The sequence below is a fragment of the Hypoxylon trugodes genome (genome assembly GCF_022578975.1).
Source record: "Hypoxylon trugodes strain CBS 135444 unplaced genomic scaffold F4822scaffold_2, whole genome shotgun sequence".
Lineage (NCBI taxonomy): Eukaryota > Fungi > Ascomycota > Sordariomycetes > Xylariales > Hypoxylaceae > Hypoxylon > Hypoxylon trugodes.
Window position 1 is genome coordinate 1,251,357 of NW_026250017.1, and position 22,793 is coordinate 1,274,149.

At 48.5% G+C, this 22,793-nt stretch overlaps 6 protein-coding genes across 6 annotated transcripts; 4 read left to right on the forward strand and 2 right to left on the reverse strand.

Annotated features, from left to right (window-relative positions):
- Window positions 1-37: 37 nt before the first annotated feature.
- Window positions 38-2,745, forward strand: F4822DRAFT_389670 (ectonucleotide pyrophosphatase/phosphodiesterase family member 3). The gene is made up of 2 exons (XM_051456996.1): window positions 38-2,016; window positions 2,067-2,745. Exons 1-2 carry the CDS (start codon window positions 165-167, stop codon window positions 2,504-2,506), a joined length of 2,292 nt encoding a protein of 763 aa, XP_051317900.1. The 5' UTR covers window positions 38-164; the 3' UTR covers window positions 2,507-2,745.
- Window positions 2,746-2,968: 223 nt separating this feature from the next.
- On the reverse strand, window positions 2,969-3,903 carry F4822DRAFT_425343 (BTB/POZ protein; the record flags this gene model as incomplete). Its single annotated transcript, XM_051460316.1, has 4 exons — window positions 2,969-3,480; window positions 3,539-3,620; window positions 3,684-3,810; window positions 3,872-3,903. The coding sequence occupies 4 exons, from the start codon at window positions 3,901-3,903 to the stop codon at window positions 2,969-2,971; spliced, it is 753 nt and encodes a 250-aa protein (XP_051317901.1).
- A 2,816-nt stretch (window positions 3,904-6,719) lies between these two features.
- F4822DRAFT_116259 (P-loop containing nucleoside triphosphate hydrolase protein) lies at window positions 6,720-8,425 on the forward strand. The gene has a single exon (XM_051452542.1). The coding sequence runs from the start codon at window positions 6,967-6,969 to the stop codon at window positions 8,101-8,103; it is 1,137 nt and encodes a 378-aa protein (XP_051317902.1). The 5' UTR covers window positions 6,720-6,966; the 3' UTR covers window positions 8,104-8,425.
- Window positions 8,426-11,364, reverse strand: F4822DRAFT_116267 (uncharacterized protein). The gene is made up of 4 exons (XM_051452543.1): window positions 10,311-11,364; window positions 9,810-10,103; window positions 9,494-9,750; window positions 8,426-9,439 (listed from the first exon to the last, which is right to left on the reverse strand). Exons 1-4 carry the CDS (start codon window positions 10,907-10,909, stop codon window positions 8,748-8,750), a joined length of 1,842 nt encoding a protein of 613 aa, XP_051317903.1. The 5' UTR covers window positions 10,910-11,364; the 3' UTR covers window positions 8,426-8,747.
- A 2,154-nt stretch (window positions 11,365-13,518) lies between these two features.
- Window positions 13,519-15,442, forward strand: F4822DRAFT_425346 (uncharacterized protein; the record flags this gene model as incomplete). Its single annotated transcript, XM_051460317.1, has 2 exons — window positions 13,519-14,314; window positions 14,484-15,442. 2 exons carry the CDS (start codon window positions 13,519-13,521, stop codon window positions 15,440-15,442), a joined length of 1,755 nt encoding a protein of 584 aa, XP_051317904.1.
- Window positions 15,443-17,093: 1,651 nt separating this feature from the next.
- F4822DRAFT_116329 (uncharacterized protein) lies at window positions 17,094-22,582 on the forward strand. The gene is made up of 2 exons (XM_051452544.1): window positions 17,094-17,370; window positions 17,678-22,582. The coding sequence occupies exons 1-2, from the start codon at window positions 17,332-17,334 to the stop codon at window positions 22,400-22,402; spliced, it is 4,764 nt and encodes a 1,587-aa protein (XP_051317905.1). The 5' UTR covers window positions 17,094-17,331; the 3' UTR covers window positions 22,403-22,582.
- Window positions 22,583-22,793: the final 211 nt, after the last annotated feature.

Here is a 22,793-nt window from a genome sequence, read left to right on the forward strand (position 1 = left end):
CGCCGGTACGATCTGGAATTGAATTGCTAAGCTTAACACTCAGAAACTTAACCCTTGATTCCAATAATCCATCTTACGACTGATGAGTGCTTATCAACATCTAAAGCATTTCTAGCAATGAACGCGTCTCTACATATCTCTACACGCACGAGTCGCCGACCGAAATGCCTCTCTTACCATTAAATACCAACGTCGAGAGGGACGGTTCCCTCCTGTCCCCCGTCCGTTACGACGACGATGCCATATCCCTTCATAGTCGAAGCGATCAAGACACCGATAGCGAAGATGACGAGTTGATAGCTGCCGCGCGGAATAGTAGAGAGTTACGCGCGCGCGATCGCATGGTGTTAATGGAAGAGGAAGAGTTGGACCAACTAATAATTGATTCGAGGGCACGACAAGAGCGCGAAAGAAGAGGTAGTAACCTTCAGAGACGAGGGAGCAATCTTGCACTGCCAAATCCTATACGTATGCTAAGAGGCTATAACCTCGCGAAATCGTCGAGCGCGATAGATGATGCTGGGAGTTCAGTTGAAGATCTAAGTGATGAGAAACGAAGGAATAGACGAATGCGACGTAAAGAAAAGAAGGATCGCTTGCTGAAGGAAGCTCGCGATGGTGAGGATGGAGAACTGATGTATGAAATGGAACGAGGTGGAATGAAGGATGGAAGTTCTACTGGCGACAGTAGCGACCGAGACGATAGTGACGAACTCGATCGTAAGCGATTAATAGAAGTATCCGATGCGAAGACGGCAAAGAAGCGAAAATGGAAGAAATGGTTACTTATACATGCTACTATCATCGTTGGCCTTGCCTTCGTTGGTCTTCTTATCTGGAAGCTGTCCTCGCGCAAACAGGCGGGTCCTCCTCAGCTGGTCAGCAATGGTACTGCTCTATTCTTACCCACTACGCTCATTATCAGTCTTGATGGGTTCCGAGCGGACTTTCTTAACCGAGGCCTCACACCGAGGCTGAGTGCTTTCATCAAAGAAGGTGTCTCGCCGCTCTACATGACCCCGTCGTTCCCATCCGTGACGTTCCCCAATCACTACACGCTTGCGACTGGTCTATACCCGGAAAGCCACGGTGTAGTAGGGAACACATTTTGGGATCCGGACTTGGAGGCTGAGTTCTATTACACCGATCCTAATAGGAGTCTCGACCCAAAATGGTGGGGTGGCGAACCGTTTTGGATCACTGCCGAAGAACAAGGCGTCCGAACAGCCGTCCACATGTGGCCAGGAAGTGAAGCACATGTCATGGGAAAGGACCCCAGCTTTCTAGATAAATACAATGGAAAGGAGAAGTTAACCAAGAAGGTTGACCGAATTCTTGAGTTCCTCGATAAGCCTGGACTAGAGAATCCGGATGCAGACCCGAAAGATACGAGGCCGCAAGTCATAGCAGCTTATGTCCCTAACGTCGACTCCGATGGGCACACCTATGGTCCCAACAGTACTGAGATCCGCTCGACGATCAGTGAGGTTGATAAGATGCTCGACCAGATCTTCCATGGTTTAGAAGAAAGGAATCTTACCAATATTGTCAACGTCATTATCGTTTCCGACCATGGTATGGCTACTACAGATGTCAGCCGAATGATTCAAATTGAAGACCTAGTAGATATCGACAAGGTTGAACACCTCGATGGCTGGCCACTAGTTGGCATTCGGCCAAAGAATCCCGATGATCTACAACTCTTGTACGAGCAGGCCGCCGAAAAGGGAAAGAGAAACCCGAACTTCGATGTGTATCTAACGGACAAGGATATGCCTGAGCGATATCATTTTAGCAACAACAAGCGCATTGCGCCGCTATGGATCGTTCCAAAGACTGGCTGGGCGATCGTTAAACGGGAAGAATTCGATATCAAAGAAGGCAAGGCCAAGAATCTTGTCTATCATCCACGAGGACTCCACGGGTATGATCATGAACATCCCTTGATGAGAGCTATTTTCGTAGCTCGTGGCCCCGCTTTCCCCCACCAACCTCACAGCAAGGTGGAGGTATTCCGTACGTATTTCCACCCTTCATGTTCCTGATGGCACACTAACTTTCCATAGAAAATATCAACGTCTACAATATCCTCTGCGATTCTGTTGGTATGAAGGCCATGCCAAACAACGGAACGTTACATCTACCTCTCAAGATCATCGGTCAACATGACTCTGACACGGTCTTCGAAGAGCCAGCAGATCCCGTGCCGAGTGAGCCCGAGCCAACTGAAACGGCGTCCAAGGAAGGCACGGCGACACAAGCTATGTCTATTCTTCCAGTGGGAACGAACTCCGAGGCCGCCGAGCCTTCCTCAACGGTTGGTGTAGATCCTGTTGTTGACGAGCCAACGGAGGAAAGCCCGCCACCTCCTAATAATGAAGATGGTGAGGACAAGAATGAGAGCGGCGGCTCGTCATGGTGGCAGGATACGTGGGATTGGGTGAAGGATAAGGTAAATGGTCTGGTCGACACTGTCAAGGGGGGTGTTAACAAGGCGACCTCTTAGTTGGGTGGTGAGGATTTCCCTTTTCGTTGAATCCCCTCCCTTAAAGTTCCAGCGTTGTTTGATATCAAGTGATGGGTGACCTATTTGTATATTCTCTGGGACATCGGCGTTAGCGGCGTTTACAGGTCTCGCCCTAGCGAGTGTTACACGGATAGAACATTTGTTAGTGTCACTATTGTTGTGCATCATTATTAGATCATAATTTCCTCTATTGCGTGCAACTATCAGCGTGGAAGCCGGAGATGCTTTTTTGTGCTAATTATTAAACAATCATAAACGCAAATGTGGATGCCTTAGCTTCGCAAGCCTGGCTGCCTCTGTCCTCCCGAACCTATTAGGTAACTACCACTCGCAAAAGCAGCCCGCGAGCCAGATTCCACCCTCCGTCACTCAAGAGGTATTCATCCACTAGGCCGAATTGTCAAGCTGAACGCCTTAGATGATGAGCCATGGTAGGGGAACTTAATCCTCACGCATCAAGCGATGGTTCTGAACGCCGTTAACAGCGTTGAAGAGCTCGAGAAGAGCATCGTGAGAGTTATCCAGGGGAACGAAGGCGTTCCAGTGGGGGTTGGTGGCGGTGATAACAAAACCGTCAACCAAGCTGTCGAAGTACTCAGGAATCTCCTTGCAGCAATCGCGGAAAGTGTTGTTGCAGAAGAGGCCGTAGTTAGTCGCAGCGACGAACTTGACGTACTGACGCTTGGCCCAGTCGATGTCCTCAAGGAAGGCTTCGTGGACTCCGCGGAAGAAACCGATGTACGCGGCCTTGGTCTCGTCGGCGGCGTGGGCGTAGTACTTGCCCGGGACGAACTTGTCCATGGTCATCGAGAGCTCGAGAAGCATTTGGTGCTTGATGCGTGTCTTGAGGGACTTCTGGAGGCCGGCGAGAGCGAAGACGTCCGCGGTGAGGTAGAGCTGGAGGCATGCTTGGTGCATGGTCTCGCGGTTGCTGAGGACGGGAGCCTCGAGGCCTATGGGGAATTATTAGTCACGATTAAAAGGGATTGTTGTTTATTGGGATTGACTTACGATGGGTGTAGATCCAAATGATGATCCAGTCGACGTGCTCAGGGTCTTGGCCGCGGATGACGATCTTGTTGTCCTTGGCCTCCTGTTGATGGGTAGTAATAATTAGTATTGCTTTTATTTATCAATGGATAAGCAAGGGATTTACCTGGGTGTCGCCAGAGAGGGCAGCCTTGAACCACTCCGAGCGAGTGACGAGAACAACCTTGTGGAGCTTCCAGACACGGTTGCCACACTCAACAGTAACATCAGCGAGATAGCCGCTCTCGAGGAGCCTATGTGATGAGAATATTTTGTCAGTGCGAGGCATTTAATCCTTGGGGGATTTTTACTTACTTCTTTCCTCCGTCCTCAAGTGTCATAGCCATCTTGAAGTGCTTGGTTGGTGGAGCAGAAAATATCTTGAAGTCGAGAAGAGTGGTTGATGAAGAAAATAAATTTCTAGGATGAAAGTAGTGAAGACGAAGATGCACAAAGCCAATGTTTTGGTTTGAATGACCAAGTTGTCAGCGCTCAAGGTGTCGAGAGCTGAAAAAATTTGTTTTGTGTAGGGTTGGTTGTGTGGGAGAAGAAGTTCGGGGGGGGAGCACAACAAGTTTATGTGACTAGGTATGTACTCACGAACAAAACAGGCAACGCCCTTCGCGCATACGGGGCATAGGAGTAAATTACAATAGAAGGTGCCGCATTTATCTGGTCTGTGCCGAGACAGATACTTAGGCAGTTAGGGCAGTAACAACGATGTCTATTTCTTCACGAGACTGGACAAAAGCGACAGCAACCTGGCAACACATGAAACGAGAGCACAGGGCGGTTCATAACATAGGGAGGCAGTCACATGCGAGACAACTAGCTTTTGGCGGGGGTGTTCTATGTAGGCAGTATCAATAGCAGAGTGTGGAGTGCTCGCCTAGTGTTCGTCAAGTTTGCTGGCGACCCCTCGCTCTACGTGGTAAGGTGTACCTTCCTTTACCTGAGTGGACACCCAAAGAGATGAGCCTGACGTGAGCCATGCGTGAGACATGCGTGAGCCACCCACAACTCGTCAGTAATCTAGCCTTGGAAAGAGTTATATTACAATATATGGAAGGCATGGGTGCCACCCCCTATCGCTCTAGGGGAGGGTTTTGACCTAAGAAATAAAAGAAAACGAGGCTTTCGTCATGAGGTAACTGCTGATGTATGTATTTTTGGGCTTCCTTATCCATGTGGCTATTCATGAACTCGTCCCACAACATTGAATCTACTACTACCTTGTAATTGGTATTATGACAAAGACCTATCAAGATATCTACGTATACCTAGGTATATTAGCGATAACAAAATTTTCTTGGAAATGCTACGAATATCGACAGGATTATCATCGTCGAGGAACTAGCACGAATCAATAATGTCTTTACGGCGTGAAACCTATATGCGTGTTCCCCTTTTCGCCGTCTGGAACTTGCCGCATATCCTCGACATATGATGCGCCACGTCAGAGTACGACGTCTCAACTACTCTAGCAACTTAGGCAGGTACCTGCTCAACTTATGAGCTTGTTTAGATTTTAAATGGTTACTTATTTCCACGCCATAGAAAAGTGCCTAGGAATAAATTATGAGTGTAAAGAAACTATTAGGATTAAAGGACTAGTTGTGTATACTCACGAGGGCACTCATGACAGTTACCGGCGCTCTCTTTATGTAACGGCGGAGTTAGTCTCGTGGCAGATGGCACCTACCTCACGATGGCCTACGCAAGTAACACGGCGAGTCCTAGTGGTAACTATCTTTGATTGTGAAAGTGACTTATTGATAAACGGCGGGAAATGCGCAACATCTCTTTAAGATGCGCATGGGGACTACTTACGGGCGGCCAAACGGTGCCTTGTCTATTCTATCTACAAATACTACTCCGCCGTAAAGCAAAGGCATAGCTTTCTTGTTTGTGAAGCTCCCAACTTTACGTTGTGACTCTAGCACAAACACTAGCGTCGACCTAATCGCCGTAACTATGGTCCCCTAAGAGGCTCTTCACTTTAGGGAACGAACCGCCTGTGACTTTATTTTGGCTTGAGCTAATCATAATGTCCATATAGACCATTCCTACGCGCCTTTATGTGCCCGGGTAATAAGGGGAACGATAAAATATGGCTTGCGCCCTCAAACGTGAAATTTCACTTACTTAGATTCCCACTTCTAAGATATCCATCAGCTATAGCTAGTACTAGGGTTTCTCTTTCCTTGTTCAGGAAGGTAATAGGTGAGGGGCCAGCAGGGGCTACATCTATTCCGTCCTTCACGATGAGTTGATGTAAGGACACTCAGCTTGTTCCACCGAGGCTTTTGAGCGACCACGGCTTCGAGTATGGCCTTTTGATTTAAGTGTTGAATGAGACCAGTCCAGTCGAACCGGCGATGGGTTGGACGGGTGTATATAGAAATATTGGTTTACAGGGGACTGACGTTTTTACATGTTGAAAGTTGGAAGGGGCGTCATGACTGTGGATCTTTCGAGGATAGCAAAGCTGGGCCTTCTTAGAAACTCACGGTGTAACTTAGTTCTTTGACCCGAAGCTGCCTCCGACCGATTTTAGCGAGGTCGCACTGTGCTTTTCAACAAGAATGATAAAACGCTGCTTCCCTCGAGATGATATAAGCCGCAACAAATGGAGCGATGACGGGGACTATACCGCTAAAACTGATTTACCGTGACAAAAAGATCAAAAATTCCATGCGTCGTAACCTTCTCAACTTTCCTCTTGAAAGGCGCCGGGCCGGGCTATCTAATTGGACTGATATCTGTCTAGATTTTGAAACCACATCTGTAAAGTCGGTATCGCGCATAATTAAATGATTTGGCTGGACGAGAGTCATCGGCGATTCGATCTTAAGGAGTTGGCAAAGCACGCTTTCCCGTTGCCTATAAAACTTAAAAGACTTAGACGGGACTCTGAATTCGATATAGAGTATGGGGCGATCGTCAACGAATGGATCCTTGGACGGAAAATTCACCCTATTATGAATGTATAGCGGGTTGGCGTTTGGGGGTAGACATCGATATGGGAAGTTTAAGTGGAATAAATGGGGAAGAAATGCCGCATCGTGGAGATGAAGCGGGCCATTATTTCAGCCGCACTGGGTGACGCCACAATTTTGGCGGGTCCGATATCGTCCCCACAATACCCCAGGTGCCAGGGGGGTTAATTTACGTCATCGCCCCTCCAGTCCCTGACGCTTGAGCTTCGTGCCCCACTCAAACCAAGGCTGATTGAATTTTCTCAGTAAGGCTGAGTTATTCTTCCCTCCTCAATACTATCGACAGTGAGCTCAATGGAGCGCAATCCAACTTCAACCCCCCCCAATTCCACGATAATGGGTATGGATTTACGATGATAATCACTCGAAAGGGTATTCTACATCACGATTCGCCGTCAACAGCAGATAACGATGGCTGCGCCCCTCAAGACCGCTGTAGCTGGTAGCAGCGGCTTCGTCCCGCGAGCCACCTTCGAGGTATCTTCCCAGATCACTCGCTCCTACTTCCTAGGTCACCACGCCGGCACCCTATCATCCATACGCAAGGACCTCCAAAACACCAGCCTAGTCCTCGAATGCCGCGACAGCCGCGTACCCATAACATCAACAAACCCCCTCCTCGAAGCCGCCCTCGCCGGGCGTGACCGCATAATCGTATACACGAAATCCAGTCTCTGCGCGCCCATCACCTCAAGCCGGTGGCTCGAAAAGCAACACCAGCTCTTCACAAACTACCACTCCGCGCACAGCAGCAAGCTCGGCGAAAGCGAAGGAGGACCAGGATGGACACGAGTAGTATTCACCGACAACCAAAAACCGAAATCGATACAAAAACTCATATCCACAATCCGCGAGCGCGCGATCGCGGCAGATTCTCTAACGGGATTGCGCGCGCTTATCGTGGGTATGCCGAATGTGGGCAAATCTACACTTTTGAACGCACTGCGGCGGAACGGTATGCAACTCCCGGGTGCAGCGCGCGTGGGTTCGCAACCTGGCATCACGCGCAAGATGAGTGCACCTGTACGTGTGATTCCGGCCGATGAGGCGGCGGGTATTGAGCAGGGGGTATATGTCATCGATACACCTGGAGTATTCGTCCCGTATGTGTCTAACGTCGAGGCTATGCTCAAACTCTCGCTTGTCGGGTGTGTGAAAACTGGTGTCGTTCCCACGGAGATCATAGCCGATTATCTCCTCTTCCAATTGAATCTACGAGATCCCGAGTTATATAGCGAATACAGTCCGCCAACGAACGATGTACTCGTGTTCCTAGATGGCGTCGCCAGACGCACGGGCAAACTGTTGAAATTTGGTGAGCCGAACCGTGAAGTGGCTGCTGATTGGATTATTTGGCAGTGGCGGAAGGGTTTCCTAGGGCAATTTGGTCTAGATGATGTTAGTGAGGAGAACTTGCGCGCTTTGGCCGAGAAGAAGTTGGCGGGCGCTGAGGAGCAGCCCTTGAGTATGAATCAGGCTCGCAAAAAGGAGAAAGAGGCTAGGAAAGCCAGACATGCTGCGAAGAGACAGGCAGCAGAAGCAGCTTGAGTGTTCCGAAGAGAACATAGAGCTTACAGATACAGAAGCGCAGTCAAGCCGTCCAAGCATAGACTGCCCTATGCTCAGTGTCAAAGACACATAGAAGCACACACCTATACTATCCGTATAGCGATATATCATTGGAATTGTACATATTGTATTTTATATCTACGGCGACGCAGCGCCATGCGATATAGCTATTGGGGTATATTGTAGATACAATAGCGCATCTGTAAATAACAAAAAGATCCATACTCACTCCATGAATAGCCAGCCAGCGATCTCCCCTGAGACCTCCCCGCCATTCATGTCCCGTGAAAAATCGATGAAACTCGCCCACATGTTGCAACCCATTCGACTTTTTTGTTTTTGTTAGCACAGCCATTTCTAAGTAAAAAAAAAAAGAAAACACATGAAACCCTAGACTCCAGACCCCAGGGTAATTTTTGTCCTTGGAATAGAAAAAGGAGATAATAAAAGAAAAAAAGAAAAAAACTCCTGATTCTCCCATCTGTACAAGATAAATACGTAAAACGCCAAGTAATGCGGATATAGACCCGTCCATTGTATGTACCGGCAGCAAGCCAACCATAGAAACGCCAAGTAACTAGACAAGACAGACCCTTGGATAAAAGTGATAAGAATTACATGCGTTAAGAAGGCGTGAATTCTTGCTGCCACTTTACCAAATCTCGAGTCAGTGCGTCCATCATTTCGATACAAGACATTTCTTTGAATTCTTTGAGGGGTAGGACAATGTTCTTGGTGCCGTTGCTCGTGAGGCCATTTGATATAGAGCTGTTGTTGTCGGCTTTCTTGTTGCTGTCGCCGTTTACTTTTATTGAAGGTATTGTGTTGGCTGAGTTGTTTCCGGCACCATTCCGTTGGGATCCCGTTTCGGGATCCGATAATGGTTCGTTCGCTAATTCGACCTGTGTTCTAGTGATGTATTCCAATATATTATTGGCGCGTCTCTTCATGTCTGTCATCGTAATCCTCGAGTTCATCCCACCTTTCGACTTGCTTTGCTTGCCGGTGGTTTCATGACCTGTAGACTTCGTATGCGAAGTACCGTTTTCGTCGTTTCTTGAAATGTCTCGGGAGACGGACCTCGCAGGTGATTCGTCATGGTCACGATTATCACGGTCCTTCGTATACTGGTTTCGGCCTTTCTTCTTCTGGTTGGTCGCCTTTTTCTTATGTGAATTGGTTGGAGGTGGAACTGCTGGAGGTGTGTCCGGAGCAGGCTGTGACGATAGAGGGGGATCAGGTGGCTGCGCTGATTCTGTTGTCCTATTTGCTGCTGCACGAACCGCCAAAGGCATTTCTTCCGATGGATCGGAATCTGTACTTGTGTTAGCTTATTGTGACTTTTGCCATGATAGTTTTGAAACAATACCGTCGGCTCGTCGACGCTCAGCGCGACCTTTCCGTTTATTAGCAGCTTCAGCCCTCTTTCGTTCTTGTTCTTCACGACGCTCGTCTCTTTCGGCCTTTTCGCGTTGGTTCCGCGCTGCGTTCCGAGATTTTTTTGAGGAACCGTTTCGAATGGCTGATTCGTCCTCGGACTCCTCTGGGGGCGCTGATTGAAGTCGTTCGGTTTTAGGTGAAGGAGATTTGGAATTTGTTCGTTGTCGCTTGATACCTTCGACTTTCCTAAGGGCTAATGAGTCAAAGTTGCAGAGGTTTTATGGTGGATTTTATTGGGAACATACTCTTCACTGTCATCTCTGCCTCGCTTGGGACGTCTCAAAGGAGGCTCCGCAACCTCGGGAATCGCATCTTCCTTGCTGGCTTCAATTGCCCGACGCAGTTGCTCCTCTTCGTCATAAGCAGCATCGCGGCTGTTCATGGTAGAACGTCGTTTCGACGTATGCGCGGCGGCTGCGGAGCGTGAGCTTTTGGTAGAAGTGCCTTTGGGAGATTGCGCACCATCCTTAACTAAGGAAGTAGCCCGCGAGGCAGCCCGCGAGGGCCGGTGGATGGGGAGGAAAATCGAGAATTTTTGTCTGGCCGTCATAGTATTAATAACATGATACTTAATAGTAGAATTGCAATCGAGTTGGGGAGGGAAAGTTGGGTGCCGAAGAGGGAAGAGAACAGTTGGAGAGGCAGGATCGGCAATGGCGCGACCGTCAGCACTCCGCCGCAGCTGAAGGGGCCGTCCAATGCGACCGGCCTCAACATGTTCCTAGGGCTTAGATGATGAGACTTACCCATTGCTGGCAGTGTGTATTCTATGTAGGTCTTTTCGGCATTTTTCGCAAAAATATTGGATGTCGTCTAGATTCGACTCTTCGGCGAAGCCGACACAGGCACCGTGCTGCCATGTATTGCAAAGCTCGCATTGTACGAAAAAACCAGCCAGTTCGTCTGTAATCTCGAAGGGGAAGATGCGGTCATGATCAATTGCTTCTTTTATGCTGTGCTTCGAATCATCATCGAACGGTGGTGGCCCTGGGTACTCGTCATGACCACAAATGCACCGGACGGCTTCGTCCTCTTCCTGGACTTCGTCGCCAGTAGGTACCATATCGAGTAATTCTATTTTATTATGCTTTTCGCGCTCGTCTTCTTTCCCGCGCGTGCTGCGTCGGCGGAGTATTGGATCGTCGTTCGCTATAATCGAGTCCTCGGGCGGTTCTGAAGACAGAGAGCCGCTGCCGGTGGATTTTTGGGGCGAGCCGGTCTTGGTAAACGCTCTTGTGCTTCGCTCGGCACGGCCAGATGCGCTGGAAGCACTGGAGGTATTATGTGATTGTGATTGGGTAGTTCGCGCGCGAGAAGAGCGTCTCGTGGGGGAGATGCCGGCCATCACTTGGAGTGTAGGCGACTTGTTGGAATAGGATCGAAGAGGGGTTTTGAATACGAGGGAAAGAGTTAAGTTGGCGACAGTGAGGATACGGAAGGAAATTGGGAGGAAATCTCTTGGACTTGATCGAAGAGCAAGGTAGGTTATAGGTGATTGGTCGCGACAAAGAATATGAAGAGCGGAGGTGGTTGGAACAAGGCGTGAAGATGAAGAGATGCTCTAGGGCGACCGGAAGCGAGCTATTCGAAGGAATTCTTGCTACGCGAAGTCATAGGATAGAGGATAAGAACCTTGCAAGTGCACCGTGTAGACTATCATGACTGAATTCGATAATCGTAAAGGATTCAGTAGCTTCCCGAGGTAGAAATAATAGAGGGGGAAGAGAATGTGTGTGTTGGTGAAGGCGAACAAGAGGGTCACTTTTTGGAGAGAAGAGCAACATTGTAGGTAGGTCTGGTAGTGGTAGGTATAGGTAAAATGTATTTAGGTATTGTTCCTTTAGCTGGGGCCTCGCTCGGCGCGGGCAAGAGACTCGCGCGACCAGCGACCGGTCCAAACTCAATTTAGCAAGGGACCCCGGCAGCTACCAGTTGCTCTTTTTTTTTTCTTTTAGCTCTTTTTTTTCTTTTTTGGGGGTTAAATTCTTGCAAGCTAGGATCCAATTGATCCGGGCTTTCTGTCGGGGGTTCCATCGGTCCGTCCTATCCATTTTTATCACTTGTTTTTAACCCAGAGCAGGTGGCAGAACGAACGCGGGGCACCGTCATCGTTTTTATACTATTCGCACTGTATTTTGCCTGATTATCTAATTCATCTAAGGAACAGGGATAACCTGAAAGGGTTAGGTAACGATATAGAGATGACGAAGTAGGCATCGGTATCGGCCACACATGTGCAACAATGTTCAAAATAGTATCAGTTAGGATATAACATATTATCTTGGTATATATAGGAGTTGTAATAGGTGTCAATCCAATACAAACTTATTAGTGCCATAGTTATTAAGGAAAGAAAACTATTCGTAGGGAAATTGGAAATTGTATGAAGTGCACAAGCTGTGGAAGGAATAATTGGATTAGGAATCAAGGAAGGAAATGGGGAGATGCGGAATGGAATACATGTATGGGGCAGGGCAAATACAGGTGGGATTGTTGTAAATCTGCACAAAATACTGAATAAGAAAGAATAATACAGTGTCTGGTATGCATATTGGAGGGGTACGGTACATATATATGTACATTAGTACTACAGGAACCCACAACCTCAACCAATCTTGTTGGAGAAGCTGCTTGTGGCATGTCCCTGTGGGTTCTTCTACGTAAGTATCTATGGTACCTCTGTACCCTATTTAGATTACTAAAGGGGGAAATTCAGGGTTGATTGGCCCTGGTGTGCCCTGGTATGCCCTGGTATTTCGGTACAGTACATTGCTGTACCCTTTCTTGTGACACAGTGGGCTTTCCATCACTCAGTCAATTACATATCGCCAGCACAACTGATCGTCCCTTGTAAGTACCTGCCACTTTACTCAACGTTGCCGAGAACTTATTAGGGAACAACCCATCCGATTCTTCTACTACCTACATCTTCAAGTCACCAAACCCACGAACAACAACACCAAAAATCAAACTATTTATTGCATATTCGCGCCTCTGTTTCTGGAACGTCTTTGCATACTATCTTCCCCGCCATCGGGATTTTCTTCTTTACTTTGCATCATACACTCGTTCTCGTATAGCATTATTTCCAAGCTTCCGGTGGGAGAAAAGCCCATCTTGAATACGTAACCTCTCGGACTGTCGCGGGTTGCATTGGTCATCCAAGCCCGCAAGCCTCAGCCACCTGCTTCAAGGGGGTCTAGCATATCTGTCTCCGTAGGTTCAGACCACACTCACCACGTCTTCCGTCCTCATTCGAGTGGTGTTTTGCTCGCGAGGGACTTAGTGGTCCTTCTCTCCGGGTTCGGGTTTAAGCAATAGTTCCAATAGGATCATCTACAAATCTATACTTAGGAGGACTGTATTAATGTGGCCACAAAGTCTGTAGAAAGGGAGAAGACTGCTTCGACGAGCTCAACCCGCGAATCCGTGTCTCCGTTGTATTCGAGCCCATTTCGATTATCCATACGATAGCTCACTGCGCAAATACAAGAATACATACATTCGTTCCAACGTAGACGAGACGAACGAGATTTATCTTCTGAGAGAAGGCAGCTGGCTGTCAGTGCTACGATTGTGATTGCGGGATGTGATGGGTATGTCGTTTCCCTGGTGTAAAACAACACCACACTTGCTAGAATAGGAGGGATTAGGATTTATTTGCCAAACCAATGTGCTTGTCCACTGGATGAGGAGTAGGTTGGTCTGGGGTTTCTAATTCCGATCATTCTAGCTTCCACTTCCTATTATTTCTTTTCGCATTACCATTGGGGCAACGAATGAAAACGAGATTCCGTCTCTAGGGTTACCTGAACCTTTATTTACAAACGCCGCCGGACCCTACATTTGTTGCTTCTTTCATTTGTTTCTATGTGTTTCCGTTCCTTACCTTCACTTGCCACAATTTGGCTAACACTCTCGCGATTTTTCCGCCGAGCAGGTTACTCAGAGAACATGTCTCCCGATTCTTCATCACCGTTGTTCCCTGACCGTCCCATTCGACCCCTCCCGAAACGCCGACTACGCGAACGATTATCTCCAGATGTTGCCGACAGCATACAATACCCGCCCGCACCTCAAACGACTGCCCCTCTGTTCGTTTACCCGTATAATTCAAAAGAGGAATTAGCGTCATTGGGAGTGGATCCGCCAAACGTAGCGCACCGCGAGAACGCAGCTGAACTAGGTCAAGAAGCAAGTCAACGCAGGAATGGCTTGGGTGTAGAGCACGATGGACAACCGTCTATTGGACAAACTCGCAGAGCGTTTCTCTCGCGACCTCTACATGATTCATCAGCAACCGCAACCCGGCCTCCTCAACGACAAAATCAACCCCGGCAACCAAACCCGCAACCACCCCCGTCAACTGCTTCCTCCGCGGACGGATATGATTCCTTTGAAAATAGCAACAATAAGAAGAAAAGGAAAATTCCGACTGCTGGAGAAACGATATTGAACGGGACGCACGTGCTGAATGATCTCGGAGCGCTAGGAGTATCATCACCGACAGCGGCAGGTGAGGAGGGGTCATTAGATTCGTCAGGGGTAACATCTACTCCGTATTATCAAGCTGGTGGTGCCGCGGCAGGTGGACAGGGTATATCCGGTCCGGGTAGAGGCAGGTACGGCCGAGTGCGCAACGGCAGGAGCCCATTAAGAGCACTTTCTGATCCAAATAGCAACTGGGGAAGTCGGACCTCTAATAACAAACTTAGGCCAGGTGGTGTACCTTATCCATCGCCGCCTGCCGGTAAGTTAAACTACACATTTTTAACCCTCCCTCCACTCTATCGTTTGACTTTATTCTACTTTTTTCCCCAATTCCACAGTAGTCTTATATATCTTTGACGAGTAGTGCCCGCACAATAACGGGCTATTTAGAAGATTAAGTTGCTAATCTTTGTTTTGCCGCATTTTAGGAGAGAATTCTGGTATTATCTCCAGCGCAATCGCTAGTGCCGAGAAGCTCCAGGTGCCAGCAGGCCAAGAAAATATTAGTCTCCTGCATCAAGAAACCTCAACAAAATCTAGTCCAACGTCAGCACAGTTTACCTTCACATTCGATTCACAGAATCCCGTCTCTTGGCCTGGCTCCGATCCAGCGCCCTCTAGCATGGGGCCCTCGAATCATATGAGCCGATCTCCCCTTTCTGCGGACTACAGAACCCAGTATAACAGTGTTGGTGCTAGAGGTCCTTTAACTCAAAACGGTACGGCGCCAACCGCAGTTGTGTCTGGAAGTATGCAACAAGGAACTAATACGACGGACAACGAAGTGGGAAGGAGCACAGCCCAACCGAACGCGCCGCCGAAGAAATCGAAACGTCGGGGCAACTCGCTCATACAAGCAGCCAAGCAGCGTCGCCGAGAAACCGAATATCAGAATTTCCACCATCCGCCAGCACCGGATGATATTTGGATTTGCGAGTTCTGTGAGTATGAGCGAATCTTCGGGCGTGCTCCCGAAGCATTGATCCGACAATACGAGATCAAGGACCGTCGCCGACGTCGAGAAGAAGCTGAGCGACGCAGATTACTAGAGAAGGCAAAGATGAAGTCGCGCAAGGGTAAGAAGGCTGGCAAGACGTCAGCAAAGAATAATTCTAATAATGATCGTCACGGCGCATCCTCAGCTGGACAACAAGCTCCCGCGCCCCCGCCTCACTCGCATGATCATGATGAGGACCAGGCGCTACACCAACGCCAAGTTCATGAGGAAGATGAAGAGAACGGATACGAGTCTGAAGATCACTATCAAGATCATGGTCCAGAGGTCGAGCTACCCAGTGTAGGGCCTGCACCCGCACGTGCACGCAGAGGTACAACAGGCGCCGGAGGGGATACCACTCGTATCAAAGAAAATTTTGTCGGTAATTGATCGATGCCTGGCCTATCATACGACCTATTCGAATCACCCTACATCATGGAGTCTTGGTATCGCATACCAGTATCGCCTCTCTCGTCCTTTTGCATTTCCGGAATCATTCGTTCGCATTGAGTCCGTCGGTAATCTCGAAAACCCAATATGTCCACCAACCCGGCCTAGGTTATCAGGATCCGTTCTCGCCTTCATGAGTCTTCCAACCTATGCGCACAGATCGTTTAGCAGATCAAGATCTAATCTACTAGTCTTACAACATTCCGGCTTATTCGTCCTACCCAGCTCACTTCTATTAATACTGAGTGGGAAGAGAAATCTGGTCGTTTGGACGGTCGCTAATGAAGTTGGAAGTTTGCGTGCACTGCTTAAAATGGACATCAATTCATGTAGTCAGAGACCCAAGTCAGCTACATCCCGGGTACCAGTATGATCGGTACTTCCTTGAGCACTCTTGAAGTTGCTTGAAGCCTATAGAGAAGATAGATCATAGAGTTCATCGATTGAACAAAACTACATATGTAGACTTTCTCTTCCACCACGTGCTATTGTACCCTACACAACCCATTTGATTCCCAGTAGTGCATCATCCTTAATGAGCCCTGGTTGTGTTCATGCGCGAAAGTAACTAACTCTACAGCAGCCACGAAATAACCCCAGCCCCAAAACCAACTTATAAAACTACTACAAACTCCTATTCTCTACGTCACTTTTATGATAGGTGCCTTAATACGTGGGTACCCACACATGTATATCCTTCACTTATGTCAGAATCAGCCCAGCCATTTGACAGCTGAGGATTAGAGCGATACCTATCAATTATAATACAGATCTTTAAATATGTGAGGAAGCATACGTATTTCCTAGTACGTAGGTGAGGCACATATTCGACGTAGGTACGTACGTAGATCCGCGTTGTCTAGTCAAATGACGTCACAGAGGGTCCAGTTATAGCATTATGCATTTTATACCCAACAGAGATTTGAACCTTTGATGGTGGGATTTATCTCATGTACCTAGGTAGGCGCATTCATACGCACTTATAATTAAAGTTGATCGCATATCATCTAAATCAATGTATGTGTCTAATTCCTTTTCCTTCCCTTTTTAACTCTATTCAAAGATTAAGTTGGCGATTGGAAAAGGGAGGTAACCTAAGCTTATTTCGTCGCATATAGATTGGCCAACAATTAGAGACGTGTCCACGTATTAAAAGACATGACCTGATTATAGTAGTTCATTGGGTATCAAGTCCGTGGCAAGTCAGTACCAATTCAAGCTCTCAATGGCCCCAAATCAAGCCATGAGATCAGTTGTCCAGATGCGCCGCGCACATCTTACAGCGCATATGTACAAGGCTTTTCCAGTGCCTGTGGTGATCTTGTAGATATGAAATATGCACAATGTCCATTAGAAGCAGCAGAGTGGAGAATATAGCGGCAACCCCACGAGAGAGGGACTTTAACATTGCTAAGTCAGGAAATAGCTCCACTATAACTAATGCAGGCCACTAAAAATGGGTGAATAAGGTTAGATTCATGGATGAAAGTGGGTACATGGTAGTGGCTACCTGGAAATTGCATAAGTATGTGGCTTAGTCATTTTATTCGGGTGTCATCATCATACCTTGACTTTCCCAGGATTCCCGTTCCTGAGCTCCAAAGTCTTTTTTTATGCTCATCGTGCCGGGAAAAAAATCTCATTTCATTTCGAGTTTCGCCTAATTTTTGCCGCGTCTTTCCCTACAAAGATTCGTTATACACCTTCACAGTCGCGACTACAAACACCTATCACACTTATGTTGTACAATACATTAAATTTATATTCCATGCAGTCTTCATTATAGTCAATACTGACCAGGCCTTGAGCCTGCGAATCGCCTTGTCAAGATGTTTGGCGGCGCGCGAAGGCATCGTCCTCCTAACCCTGTAAGCAGATCCTCTCCTGAAGCTGTTTCTCGCTTATCTCGACTCGTCGCATTCCATTGTCTTGGACTACCGTATCGCAATGATATGAGTACGCGAGTCGTGCTTCTTTGTACATCGTTGGCGCTAGTGTCAATGTCTTTCAGGCTGTATCGTGGTTGGCTGGCATGGGAGGGCCTGTTTCCATCGGGTTGGACCGACTATTCTCTCATAATGACGACGATCCCAGTTTAGCTCATGCCATCATGCTTTTTGTTTCTGCCCTAATGTATATGTCAAAGTGCTAATAAGTAACCCAAAATTCTCACAGCCTTTGAATTCTGCCACCGCAAACCCCAATGCTGCATCGGCCGCTGCAACCGCCTTTATGTCTGCCTCGAATCAGAAGCCCAACAGATCGCTCTCGTCAGCTGCTGCCGCCGCAGCACTGCGGGCTCGTCCGCATACACCTACAAATGTAGGCGAGGTTCAGACGAAACGAACGTTACGTCGAAGCGCTTCGGTATCCTCGGCTGGTAGTTCTGCCAAGTCCGCGACTGGATCGCGTCCAACCGCGCAACTTCAAAGGAAGGGGAGCTCGGGTAGCATGACGGAACGTACTTTTCGGAGCCCTTCGCCTCGCCGAAATTCTTCGATACAAGCGACAGAACAACACCCACCTGTACCTCAAATACCGGCCGGTCATAAAAAATCCGCGAGTCATACTTCGGCTGGGGTAGGAATGCAGACTTTTCGAACTGCATCTCAGAAGATTAAATCTGGGCATTCATCGTGGTATACCGAACCGTCAGGTGATCCTCGTAACGTCAGGACATCTGATGCGCCGATGAAATCGAGTAAACTTCAACCATTGAAATCTCAAAACATCACTACGACACCCCAGAGACCAGATAGTAGAAGCTCGTCGGTGAATTTCTCTTATCCAACTGCTTACAGGGCCCAGTCGCCACCCGCATCCCCTACTTCCGGCCAGGCACCACAATTTGCCAGCCCACCTCCTCGAAAGCCTGCCTCACCACCGACATCGAATCGTGCTTCTATTTCATCAATGGCGAGTGGAAAATCCGAGCAACCAATGGTATACGACCCAAATTCTAGAAGGATGATACCAAAGGTAACAGTGGATAATGTTGGGTTCTACGTGAACCAAGCAGCAGAGAAGCAGCCAAAAAAGAAAAAGTATGGTGGCCTGCAGAGGGAGGGCAGTCATTTGGCCAAAGGAACTGTCGCCAGGGTCAAAGGTACTGCAGTTGATGCTGGTGCGGGTGAGCGCACTCTACCAAAACGAGAACAACCAGTTGTCGAAACAACACCCACGGCGGAGGAGTTACGCATATTGGAGGAACCTTCCGTCAAGGCTATTATCACAACGTCGGCGAAATCGGGACGGCCTCAAGAATCCGAAGGGGGTCAATCGTTACAGCTGAAAGAGAACCAGAAATCATCTGGGGTTTCATCGAAGCCTCAGAGTACTTCCAACGAACCAAACACAAAACCCCCCGCTAGTCGCGCATCAGAAAAGAAGTCAGCTTTTATAGAAGAACCCGAGAGGATCCCCCAGGAAGATACGGCGGACCGGCCGTCCCAGAAAGTGCTAGACGCCCTCGACGCTGTGCCGACGAGACAGTCTGTTTACGAGCAACCCGAAGATCCCAGACATTTGGGCCAGGATGGCGGCGAGACGAGTACACAGTATCCTGTTCATGACGAAAATCAAGGATTTGCTGTATCCCCTATCGAAACCACAACAGATAAAAGAGCATCCTTCGCAGAAAATAAACCAGTTGCCGAGCTTGTCAAGGAAGGGATCCGTTCACACCGATCGGCTTCGAACAGCCCAGCTCGCCAAGCACATTTTTCGGTAACCCCTTCAGATAAGCTAGGGGTTCGACATACTCCATTGCCGAGATCCGCATCACCCATTAAGTCAGCCCTTAAACGCACCAGCCCAACACGTGGAGAAGTATCACCATCAGATAAGAGTTCGGATATCTCGGGATCTCGTGGTGCTTCGCCGCATCAGCAAGAAGAAACTGCGGCTCCTCGTAAGAAGTCGGTCCGCGTTAGTTTCGATGACCGAACTATGGCCACCGTAGTAGGAGAATCCGCATCTCCTGGAGATATAGACTCACCTGTCCCACTGAGTCCGCAGCAAGCCAAGCGACCCTGGTATAGTAATATTGGGAGAAGCAAAAGAAGGGAGTTTACTCTTGATGATGATGAAATTATGAAACCTCGACCGGCACTTCCGAGCTTTGGCAGTATTAGGGAGAAGAAAATAAGGGAACCCGAAGAACGACCTCTCGTACGACCTCAGGAACCATCTCATTCGCCAGTCGCTCCATCATCTCCAGAACTCCACCCTTCTAGTCCCAGCGTATATAGTGAGAACGAAACACCCGATGAGCAACCTCTAGGAGCATCGAGCGACCGTGGCATAGGTTCTATATTTGCTCAAGCACAGACATCACGGAATGCACCAAATATCTCAAGATTTAGGGAACCGTTGCCGCCAGTTGTGACATCTGTCGAAGGAAGTGGATATATCTCAGATAGTCTCAGGAGCTCCGATTCCGATGACGACCTCCTTAATAGTGTTGGGGGCGGAAGTGATACTGAAGAATTCCCCAACACGCAGATCACCCAGCCAGAGACACAGGACAACTCACAAAGCAACTCGGCCATTCTAGAAGGAACTAAGCAGAATGACTCGGAAGCGGAAGAGCCAAGTATGATTAATCTCCCACAGGAGGTTCCAGATATCACTGTCATACAACCCAGCCCAAGGCTTCCGGAAAAGACGAATGCAGTCGATGCGACTGCAAGCTCGTCGAAAATTAACTATTTCGAAGTTCCAGGTGGGTTTCCAGAGGACGGATCAGATACAACCCGTAATAGTCAAACTTCATCTAGAACGGAGGGCGATGCCCCCGTCGGTACTTCTTCCACCCCTCCCATCTTTGAACCCAAAGCAGCGATTCATCCTGTTCAACCTGAAACATTACCTCAAACTACACTCGCAACAACGGCACCGCTAGAAGAAGTGGATGATAAAGCTACAGACGACTCTGCCAGTATATACAGTGATGCTTATGAAGAAATTTCTGATGCTGAAGGAGACGGGTTCCTATCGTTGAACGCCGTTGTTGAGAAGCCAATTGACCGGACCCCGCCTCCCAAATTGGCGGAGTTACCCGGAGACGCACAAAAAGAAGCCGATACAACACCTGAACCTCAAGCCAATAAACGGCTTGACGTTATTATTGAGCCTCCAAAGGCAGTAGACGACAAAGACGACTGGGAGCAGGCGAAGGCATTTTGGCGAAGTTTGACAGCTGAGAAACGGCAGCAACTTGAACGAGAAGCTCTGGAGGATGCCGGCGCTGAAGGCGATGAGGAAGAGGTTGTGCACCCTGTTCGGAGAAATAGTAGCAGGAAGAAGGCTTCACAAAAGAAGGAGACGGATAAAGTCCAGCCACAACCCTCCAAACCAGCCCCGAAGCCAGTGCCCGAACCTACCTCAGCAGTCAATTTAGAGCGAGCTCCAGTGGTTCAACCTCTGCCAAAATCCACCCAAGAACACGCTCACCAACCGTCAACATCGTCACGAATGCGAACATCTTTACGCGCGGACAAACCTGGACAGTTATCCGATGGCATGCGAAAAACAATGAGACCCCAAACTAGTGCAGGGCAGGCAGTTCAATCTTCCGCACGCCGATCTGCGCAACGCGAAAAGCCAACGCCAGTCTTATCGAAGTCGAATCACCAGCAAAATACTACCGTTCCTAGCCAAAAGTTGTCTAAAGCAGCGGGAGGTTCCTTACCTAGTGAGAAACCCACTTTACAACGTCGCGGCTCTGATGCCAGCGATAGTAGCTTCAAACGCACTCGTGCTACACGCAATGGAGGTTTCAACTTTCGCCATTCAATGCGCCCACAATCCGCCGGTGGACCCCAGGAAGTTACCAAAGGCTCCGGGCGCTTCAGTTTACGGTCGCTTTCTCCAACTGGTTCTTCATTCCGACATAGCACAGGAGATGGGGCTCCAGTACCCAATATGCGTCACACATTAAGATCCAGTAGCATTTCCAGCCAAGATCGGATTCTTCCGTCCCTTCATTTCCCGTCGTTTGGCCGATCGAATAAAGCACCAACTACGAAGCGATCCAAGAGATCCAGTCGTTTTGGTGACGGCTCAAGTGACGAAGATGAAGGCGGAATTTCTGGTTTTCGTAGTCGCTTTGATGACTCGAGTGATGAAGACGTTGCTCGTCCTAGTTCTTCATCGCGTTCGGGTCCGCTCGCGAAAGGTACTCTTCGCCCCTCCACTGCAGGCGCTGGCGGGTTTAGGAAGTCTACCCCTGTACCGGAAGTAGATGAGGAATCACCAGAGCTGCCTGACAGCGACGATAATATGCCTAGCCCCCTGCAGAGCCCCCAGAATCGAGCTTCTACGAGTCGTGCAGGGATATCACGTTCGAATTCAGAAGCCCTTGGAACCGCTACATTAACGCGCTCTCGATCCGGTAGAGGTGGTTTTAACACGACTGTGTCGATACCCACCAGCCCAACTAAACAGAGGCGAACTTCTCTGATGGGCATCTTAAAACGCAACAAGAGGACCGACTCGTCGGGTAAAATTCAACGATCAGAGCTCACAGAAAGCGCAGCTAGACGCGACACCAGGTTAGAACGGAGTAATGAGCAGTTGAGGGATATCCGATCGAGTGAACCATCCAGCCCCAAACTTCAAAAGCGGAATTCTGTGAAAAGAAATGACAGTTGGCCCCTAAGCGAACCTGGTGATATAGAACACATGAAGCGATCCAATTCAGCCGGCAATCTGATCAGTCAAACTGCTATGGGCGGAGCTGTTCAACGGCCGGATTTCAGCAGTAGGCGAAGCACGAGCCTGGGTATTCCAGCAATTGCATATGAAGACACGCGAGACAACGTGACTATGGACGGACTAGGTCATAGGAAGAAAAAGAAGTTCGGGGCGTTGCGCCGGATGTTCGGACTGGATGAGTAGCAAACATCCAATCCTGGAAAGAGGCAACGTAGAGTATTGGTGAAAAAGAGTCATGAAGTTAAATAATTATTATGTTTTATTGGCCATTATCGTCATGAGCTGGATTTATTTTGTAGTTTTTTTGTTTACCGGAGCTGCGGGAGTCCCGGCAATGGCAAAGAGGCTCGGGAGCCTCAAAGATACAGTCTAATTTTGGAGTTGATACCCATTTCTGGTGTGACTGGGGGTAAGCACATATCATGCAGCTAGATTTTGCCCCCCAGGCCCACGATACCACCAACACAACAGGGCGAATGATTTTCCCCTTCCCTTTTGTCTACCCTAGGATAATTAAGGAAAACGTATACGTACGTATCATGTATGCAGAGTCTTGGAAGAAATCACGCGTTGC

Bases quoted from the DNA above. Each gene is read 5' to 3' on its own strand.
- F4822DRAFT_116259 (XM_051452542.1), top strand. From the start codon at position 6,967: ATGGCTGCGCCCCTCAAGACCGCTGTAGCTGGTAGCAGCGGCTTCGTC.
- F4822DRAFT_116329 (XM_051452544.1), top strand. From the start codon at position 17,332: ATGTTTGGCGGCGCGCGAAGGCATCGTCCTCCTAACCCT. The intron at 17,371-17,677 runs GTAAGCAGATCC...AAATTCTCACAG, and splicing joins GGCATCGTCCTCCTAACCCT to CCTTTGAATTCTGCCACCGC.
- F4822DRAFT_116267 (XM_051452543.1), bottom strand. From the start codon at position 10,909: ATGGCCGGCATCTCCCCCACGAGACGCTCTTCTCGCGCGCGAACTACC. The intron at 10,104-10,310 runs GTAAGTCTCATC...TATGACGGCCAG, and splicing joins ATACACACTGCCAGCAATGG to ACAAAAATTCTCGATTTTCC. The intron at 9,440-9,493 runs GTATTGTTTCAA...ACACAAGTACAG, and splicing joins TGAGCGTCGACGAGCCGACG to ATTCCGATCCATCGGAAGAA.
- F4822DRAFT_389670 (XM_051456996.1), top strand. From the start codon at position 165: ATGCCTCTCTTACCATTAAATACCAACGTCGAGAGGGACGGTTCCCTC. The intron at 2,017-2,066 runs GTACGTATTTCC...AACTTTCCATAG, and splicing joins CAGCAAGGTGGAGGTATTCC to AAAATATCAACGTCTACAAT.